We start from the raw sequence: 9,609 nt of genomic DNA on the forward strand, positions 1-9,609 counted from the left end.
ATGCAATGCAAAGAACTTCAACCTCCAATACAGCACACCTTACTTTAGGTACACAGAAAAAATAGTACCAATATGCGAAAATTTTAAGGCAAAAACTTATAAAAATTTAGACTAACCATAAGCAAATAGTGTTACACCCTCCCAAACACAAACTTCAGTTCATTTCTTCATTTATTTTCCCCTCAAAATTGTCCCTATTGCTGAGGCTCTCTGGCGTTGGAATAGCACCCCAGCATTGGACGTAATTGGGAAGTCCTGTATCTCAAGTGATCTTGCAGACCTGAGCCATGTAAGTGCCATCTTTATCTACGATAATTATGAAAGCTGAATGCATGAATTAAAATTTGTGCCATGGCATAGATTGGTACCCAGGTCTCCTAGCTTAGTCAGTAATGCTAAACATTAAACCACTAAGCACTACTGTAACATTGCTGCATGGACTCCTCAACTTTAGTTCATATCTCCAGCTTACTTTCCATTAAATTCTCATTATAGGGAAAATAAAATGAGGAAATTAATTAAATTTTGTGTTCGGGAGGGCAGTGGACTTGTACTTCAGCGCAGCAGTGGTGTAATAGTCAGTATTTCTGCCTTGGAAATAAGGGGACCTGGCTTCGAGTCCCGTCTGTCACAAAAACTTTAATTCAATTCCTTGGCTTTCATCCTTACCGTAAATAAATATGAGAGGTCTCGAGGAAAACTGAATTATATATTAGAAGTACTTCAATATCTTACCAATCTGAATAATAACAGCAGAACTGGGAGACACTAATTACTTAGTTACACGTTCTGTAGAACATCTAACGATTCTTATATTGAAATGATGCAGAATGAACGAGTCTACAGCGTCTGTATACATTTTCACTGTTAATATTAGTGAACACATGATTTTTACCCCTGCTCATGCAACATCACTTAAATCAGCGTTTCTTCGAATTTTTTTAGGAAAAAGTAGAAATTCCTCTGTGGAATAGAGGCAGCTGTCCAGGAGAAATGATATTAAGTTAGATTTAAAAATTGCTTTGCTACTATTTAGATATTTTAGATTTTGGGTAAATGATAAAAATTGTTATTGCTGCGTACTGAAATGCTTTGTGACCCACTGACAACTTCAGTAAGGGGTAATAAAGGTAATATATTCCTAAGTGTTGTAGATACAGACATTACTGTTCTTCACTAATTTCATTAGCGATTAGGTGTACGAAGGTGATCTTAAACCTTATCTGCCTGATAGTGGTTCAAATGGCTCTGAGCACTATGGGACTCAACTGCTGCGGTCATAAGTCCCCTAGAACTTAGAACTACTTAAACCTAACTAACCTAAGGACATCACACACATCCATGCCCGAGGCAGGATTCGAACCTGCGACCGTAGCGGTCGTGCGGTTCCAGACTGTAGCGCCTTTAACCGCTCGGCCACTCCGGCCGGCGCCTGATAGTGAAACCAACAATTTATGCTTTCAAAGAAGATTCATTTTTGAACATAATGTACTTTAACGTCAGTACATTTCATGCAGCGCTGTTCCATTGCCATTATCCCCACTCTGCAGAGTCCCTCCGACAATGCTGCAAAGTACCCATCCACACCCGCAATGCTACGTGCTGACCAGCGAGGAATTTCTTCAGTTTTGAGAACAATTTGAAGTCCATGGGAGTGAAATCAGCGGAATAGGGCGGATGTTCCAGCACTTCGTAGTGAAAAGCCTTCAGTCTCCACACTGTCAAGACTTTTGTGGGAAGATGCTTTGTCCTTGTGAAAAATGATATTTTTTTTCTTTTCTTAGCCGGGTCTGTATTCACGAATACTTTCGTCCAGTTTTATTAGAGTAGTAATCTCCGGTTATTGTTATACACTCACTCACCAAAGTAACTTGCATAGGCACGCGTTTTCACATGCAGAGATATCTAAACAGGTAGAATACGACGCTGCGGCCGGCAGCGCCTACATAAGACAACAAGTGTCTGGCGCAGTTGTTACATCGATTACTGCGGCAACAATGGCAGGTTATCAAGATTTGAGTCTGAACATGGTGTTATAGCCGGCGCAGGAGCGATGGGTCACAGCATCTCCGTGGTAGCTATGAAGTGGGGATTTTCCCATATGACCATTTCACGAGTCTAATGTGAATATCAAGAACCCGGTAAAACATCAACTCTATGACATCACTGCGGCCGGAAAAAAAATCCTGCAAGAAGGGGACCGAAGACGACTGAAGAGAATCGTTCAACGTGACGTAAGCGCAACTTTTCCGCAAACTGCTTCAGATTTCAATGCTGGGCCATCATCAAGTGTTAGCGCGCAAACCAGTTAATGAAACATCCTCGACAGGAGTTTTCGGACCCGAAGGCCCACTCGTGTAACATTGATGATTCAACACGAAGCTTTACGCCTCGCGTGGGCCTGACAACACTGACATTTTATTGATGATGACTGGAAACATGTTGCCTGGTCGGACGAGTCTCGTTTCAGATTGTATCGAGCGGATGGATATGTACGGGTATGGAGGCAATCTCATGATTCTATGGACCATGCATGTCAGCAGCGGACTGTTCAAGCTGGTGGAGGCTCTGCAATTGGAGTGTTATGATACGACTCTGACAGGTGATACATATGTAAGCATACTGTCTGATCCCCTGCATACATTCATGTCCATTGTGCATTCCGACGGATTTGGGCAATTTCACCAGGACAATGAGACACCCAACACGTCCACAATTGCTACAGAGAGAATCTTCTGAGCTTAAACACTTCCGCTGGCCAGCACAGTCCCCAGACATGATCATTATTGAGCATGTGTGGGACGCCTTGCAACGTGCTGTTCAGAAGTGATCTCCACCCCCTAGTACGGATTTATAGTCAGACCCGCAGGATTCATGGTGTCAATTCGCTCCAGTCCTACTTCAGACGTTAGTCGAGCCCATGCCACGTCGTGTTCCATGCCGCGTCGTGTTGCGGCAGTTCTGCGTGCTCGCTGGGACCCTACACGATATTAGGCAGGTGTACCAGTTTATTTGGCTCTTCAGCGTCTTTTTCAAGGTAGCCGGTCAACAAAATTACAATCGCACCCCCAAAGCACCGACGACACGATCTTTCTCGCCAATGGCACCGTATTTTGGAGAAGAGGAACCCGCCTTGAAACGTCCCCTTGGAAAAATTAATGAATTACTGTGCTAATAAACCTCTTACATTATTTGATTTTCAAACGGCTGAGCAAAACTGAACGTACTCAGACATTTCGCTCTTTACCTGTTCTGATCAGCACTAAACTGACACACAATATTTTTAGCGCAACGCAATCTGACTTTCAAGAATCCTCACAAAAGAATGGCCCTGACTAACATTAACCTATACCTTTCACAAATCACTTACCTCACAAAAATCTTCGTTACTCGAACTACTGCAATACAGCGAGCGCCACTACTGCCAGCTAAATAAAAGATTCAAACTACTGAAGGCACTAACTACTGATAGCATAGTTAGCAAATGAAAGATTTTGATGGAGAACAAACAATGCATTTACCTTAATAGTGTTCAAAAGTCATAATATATATAGCATTTCATGACATCCAGTCTTACATATTTACTGTCTCTGATGGACACACGTCCAGATCATCCGCTCTCAGAACTCCGCCATTTCTCTCCCCACATCCACCACTGCTTGCGGCTCACCTCCAACTGCGCAACGCTATGCGCTGTTAACAGCCAACTGCCCAACACTACAATAGCATATACTCCAACAATGCAAAACCAACCACAGCCTTCACACAGCACAGTCAGTGATGTTCATATAGAGCGCTACGTGACGTTACCAACATAAAAACCTAAACAGCTTAACTTACAGCCTCTGTGTAGACTGTTTTTTTAGATTAGAGTGTGTTGTTGGGAATCCACGTTTCATCAACTGTCACATATCGACGCAAGAAGTCACTTCTTCTTTTTTTTTTTTTTTTTTTTTTCTTAAAACGCATCAAGACTTTTTCGGAAAGTATCGTGCGAAAGCGTTTGAGGTTCGCAGTGAGCATGTGTGGCACCCATCTTGCACAAAGCTTTCTCATGTTGAATTCCTGGTGCAAGATGTGAAAAACGCGTTCCTTTGATAGCCTTAGAGTGTTAGCAATTTCACGTACCTGTATACATCGATCTTTCAAAATCATATCATGCACTTTAACGATAATTTCGCTCATGCTTGTACTTCCTCGACGTCCTTCGCATGGATCGTCTTGGGCACTTCCACGGCCACGTTTAAACTCGGCCGCTCATTTCATATTGCGATTGTACCGTTAAAATTGCTAAGTAGTATTTGATGACTGACTCCTGTTCCTGTACTACATCAGTTTTTCCTACGACTTTTATCTCTATTGTTGTTTACACTGTACTGGGGTTTATAGTAACATTAGTACCATTTCCAAATTAAACCTGTGGACTCCTATTGCGATTTCTTCCCACTGACTAAAATTTTCTACTGTCCCAGCGAAATAGCTGTCCCTTGTCATATAACTGTCCTCACAGTGCAGCGAACGGAAGAGTTGGTAGACGGAGATTGTCAAATTACGCCCACACAGCGTCTCTGAATTCTAAATCGACCATGAGAAAAGTACCCTAAGACCGCAGATCATGGTCCCTCCGCATAACGTGCACTCTTTTATTCTGTACATCAATCCTTTGGGCATTCACATTTTTCTTAGTCTGACTCTCTGTGCTTCCGTTTCTGTCTGGCTTCTCCGCTCAGAAAGGTTTCTGTTTTCAGATCAAAGTTTCGATGTCTTTGACGTTGGGGCGTTAACAGAGATCATGTGAAATGCAATTCCTTAGTGTACAATCTCATGATTCCCTCTCCAATTCGCTGTAATAAGAATTTGCATTAAACAATATTTTCAATTTCGAACTGTATGGGCAAAGTATGGTTAGGGCTGTAAGCTGTTGCCAGCATGGTTCAGTCCATTATCATAGACTACATTATTCTGTCATAAGATTATATTGAATCTTTTAAATCCGTGTGTGCAAGTGTAAGAAAATGTGCATTTTATGTCGCCAAACGTATTTTGTTTTTTGAATAAAAGAAACACAATTCGTTTTGGTATATTAGATACTATTTTAACAACCATAAGGAGTACCGTGTGCTTGCACCTTTTTGAAGTGTTCCCTCGTTTGGAACTGTTATTTTGCGCCTAAACCCACATTGGTTTCTGAACCACATATTTCTCGATGTGAATCACAATACACTGCAGACCACCAGTGGACAGTTCTGCTCATAAGGAGGTTCTCCCCTCTTGTCACTGATCTCAGCGTTCAACATAGATTAATTGATGGTTAATTAGTTAGTTGGTTCAAAACTGCATACACCATTTGATTGATACTTGTATCAAAATCATGTGGTACGGAAGTGATTTTTAATCCTACTTCCACTAAAAATGAAACCTCCATTTTTCTCTTTTTAACAAACAATCAGTATCGCTAATATTGGTGGAGGGTAAAATCGTAGAGGGGAGACCAAGAGATGAATACACTAAGCAGATTCAGAAGGATGTATGCTGCAATAGGTACTGGGAGATGAAGAAGCTTGCACAGGATAGAGCAGCATGGAGAGCTGCGTCAAACCAGTCTCTGGACTGAGGACCACAACAACAACATGAATATTTAAATGGAAACTCGTTCAAGGAATAGCTGCAGTTTCCCAGGAGGAATTATTTTAGTTTAGATTTAAAAATACCTTTGCAACTTGTCTGACATATCATGTCATTGGCCAAATGATGTAAAATTTCTGTTGTTGCACTTTGAATACCTTTTTGAGCGACTGACAGATTTAATAATGAGTGACAAATGTCCTTTTTCTTCTAGCGTTGCTCGTACAGACATTACAGTTTACCCAAATTGTGATGGTTTAATTATGACGAAGCTCACTAGCGAAAATATATTAAGATGATGCAGCTAAAACGCCTAACTTCTCGAAGAGGAACCCATGTGACGATCGTGGTTGATCGTGGTTGATCACCACTTATTACTATGTCTGCTTGCTTTTATGCAATGGATTTCTAAGTGATGAGTAACGACAGAAAATTACTTCATAAGACATTATTGAGTGGAAATTTGCTAAATATTTCAGAATGCTTATTAATTTTATTAATTTCGTTCCAAGACTAACAGTTATACGAAGAGCAAAAGCAGCTTAACTGAGTAGTATGATTTTACCAGTGTAAATTTTCATCAAAATGTACACTTAAAAATTTGCAGCATTCTACCCTATATACTGAGTCCTCCCCACATGCTACACCTGCTGTTGGTATGACACTATTTGTTGAAGAGAATTCAAAAGAATTTGTTTTATCATAATGTAAACATAGACCACTATTGGCGAACCACTTAATAATTCTTTGTAAAACGTCATTAACATCCTCTTGCAATGGGATATACTATAGTATCGTCTGCAGGAAAGTGCAATGCTGTTTTTTGAATGTTTAGTGGAAGGTCATCCTCAGGTATAAGGAACAGGAGTGGAATCAAAACTGAACCCTACACAACACTCCTCGTGATCTGTCCTTAGTCACTAAACTTATCTTAAATTTGTATACTTCTTCCAAATTTTGTCTGATTTATTCAGAAAAATTTTGTCAGGTATGACTCTAACCACTTTCTTGCAAAGCCTTCAATTAGATAAAACTTTATTTTATCCCAAGAGCGTAACATGATCTACACAATAAAATGCCTTGGAAAGATCACAAAAGAGACCAACTGGTGATCTTCTATTATTTCAGGCTCTTATTATTTGGTGGGTGAACGTGCCAGAGAATGTTGTTGTGGTCTTCAGTCCAAAGACTGGTCTGATGCAGCTCTCCATGCTACTCTATCTTGTGCAAGACTCTTCATCTTCGAGTAACTACTGCAACCTGCACACTTCTGAATCTGCTTACTGTACTCATCTCTTAGTCTCCCTCTACGATTTTTACTCTCCATGCTGCCCTCCAGTACTAAACTGGTGATCCCTTGATGCCTCAGAATGTGTCCTACCAACCGATCCCTTCTTCTAGTCAGGCTCAACGACAAATTTCTCTTGTCCCCAGTTCTATTCAGTACCTCCTCATTAGTTATGTGATCTACCCGTCTAATCTTCAGCATTCTTCTGTAGCAGCACATCTCAAAAGCTTCTACTCTCTTCCTGTCTAAGGTTTTTATCGTCCATGTTTCACTTCCATACAAATTCTTTCAGAAAGGACTTCCTGACACTTAAATCTATACTCGATGTTAACACATTTCTCTTCTTCAGACCTTGCCAGCCTACATTTTATATCCTCCTTACTTCTACATCTACATCTACATACATACTCCGCGATCCACCATACGGTGCGTTGCGGAGGGTACCTCGTACCACAACTAGCATCTTCTCTCCCTGTTCCGCTACTAAACAGAACGAGGGAAAAATGACTACCTATATGCCTCTGTACGAGCCCTAATCTCTCTTATCTTTGTGGTCTTTCCGCGAAATATAAGTTGGCGGCAGTAAAACAGTAATGCAGTCAGCCTCAAATTCTGGTTCTCCAAATTTCCTCAGTAGCGATTCACGAAAAGAACGCCTCCTTTCCTCTACAGACTCCCACCCGAGTTCCTGACGCATATCCGTAACACTAGCGTGATGATCAAATTTACCAGTAACAAATCTAGCAGCCCGCATCTGAATTGCTTCTATGTCCTCCCTCAATCCGACCTGATAGGGATCCCAAACGCTCGAGCAGTACTCAAGAATAGGTCGTATTAGTGTTTTATAAGCGGTCTCCTTTACAGATGAACCACATGTTCCCAAAATTCTACCAATGAACCGAAGACGACTATCCGCCTTCCCCACAACTTCCATTACATGCTTGTCCCACTGCATATGGCTCTGCAGTGTTACGCCCAAATATTTAATCGACGTGACTGTGTCAAGCGCTACACTACTAATGAAGTATTCAAACATTAAGGGATTCTTTTTCGAATTCATATGCATTAATTTACATTTATCTGTATTTAGAGTTAGCTGCCATTCTTTCCACCAATCACAAATCCTGTCCAAGTCATCTTGTATCCTCCTACAGTCACTCAACGACGACACCTTTCCGTACACCACAGCATCATCAGCAAACAGCCGCACATTGCTATCCACCCTATCCAAAAGATCATTTATGTAGACAGATAACAACAGCGGACCTACCACACTTCGCTGGGGCACTCCAGATGATACGCTCACCTCCGATGAACACTCACCATCGAGGACAACGTACTGGGTTCTATTACTTAAGAAGTCTTCGAGCCACTCACATATTTGGGTACCATCCCATATGCTCGTACCTTAGTTAGGAGTCTGCAGTAGGGCACCGAGTCAAACGCTTTCCGGAAGTCAAGCAATATGACATCCGTCTGATACCCTTCATGCATGGTTCGCAAGATATCATGTGAAAAAAGGGCGAGTTGCGTTTCGCAGGAGCGATGCTTTCTAAACCTGTGCTGATGCATGGACAGCAACTTCGACCATCATCAGTTATATCTATAGTCAATTCATCTCTGTGTGTTCACAGGTTAAGTGGTTGAAGGAAGAGCTAGGGTTCGACTACGCCTTCAACTACAAGACGGTGAACGTGGACAAGGCGCTGAAGGAGGCGGCTCCTCAGGGTATCGACTGCTACTTCGACAACGTGGGAGGGGAGCAGAGCGGCCAAGTGATCGCCAACATGAGGCACCGCGGCCGCATCTCCGTCTGCGGCTGCATCTCCACCTACAACGCCACCAAAGTGCCGATGGCGCCCGTCTTGCAGATGCACATGGTCGGCAAGGAACTCAAGATGGAGGGCTTCATGGTGGGGCGCTGGTGGGGCCGTTGGGACGAAGCTTTCACGGAGATGGCGCAGTGGATCAGGGAGGGCAAACTCAAGTACAAGGAGACCGTCACTGACGGCTTCCAGAACACGCCGCAAGCTTTCATTGGCATGCTCAGAGGGGAGAATCTAGGCAAGGCGGTTGTCAAGGTCTGAGTTGATTTCCACCCACGAAAAATGCTCTCATTTCCAGGAAGATGAGAAGGACGCTGGTGGTTCATCAAAGTGAGCTAATATCTGCCAATTCATCAGTACAAGAGAATAGAGTTACTCATAAAATTATTGTATACTTTCAATAAAATAATATTGCTTCAACATGTTACTTACCATTCCAACAATAATACTACACTACTGGCTATTAAAATTGCTACACCAAGATGAAACGCAGATGATAATCGGGTAGTCATTGGACAAATATATTATACTAGAACTGACGTGTGATTACATATTCACACAATATGGGTACCTAGATCCTGAGAAATCAGTACCCAGAACAACCACCTCTGGCCATAATAACGGCTTTGATATGCCTGGGCATTGAGCCAAACAGAGCTTGGATGGCGTGTGCAGGTACAGCTGCCCATGCAGCTTCAACACAACACCACAGTTCATCAAGAGTAGTGACTGGCCTATTGTGACGAGACAATTGCCCGGCCACCATTGACCAGACGTTTTCAATTGGTGAGAGATCTGGATAATGTGCTGGCTAGGGCAGCAGTCGAACATTTTCGATATACACAAAGGCCCGGTACAGGACCTGCAACA

At 42.3% G+C, this 9,609-nt stretch overlaps 1 protein-coding gene across 1 annotated transcript in view; it reads left to right on the forward strand.

Annotated features, from left to right (window-relative positions):
• The window catches only part of LOC126242969 (prostaglandin reductase 1-like), a 32,663-nt gene extending 23,504 nt beyond the window's left edge, over positions 1–9,159 (forward strand). Inside the window, exon 3 of the mRNA XM_049948129.1 lies at positions 8,548–9,159. Within this exon, the coding sequence (XP_049804086.1) occupies positions 8,548–9,000 (453 nt within the window). The 3' untranslated portion in view covers positions 9,001–9,159. The remainder of the gene's footprint in view (positions 1–8,547) is intronic.
• The last annotated feature ends 450 nt before the right edge of the window (positions 9,160–9,609 follow it).

The sequence above is a fragment of the Schistocerca nitens genome, chromosome 1 (genome assembly GCF_023898315.1).
Source record: "Schistocerca nitens isolate TAMUIC-IGC-003100 chromosome 1, iqSchNite1.1, whole genome shotgun sequence".
Taxonomy (NCBI): domain Eukaryota; kingdom Metazoa; phylum Arthropoda; class Insecta; order Orthoptera; family Acrididae; genus Schistocerca; species Schistocerca nitens.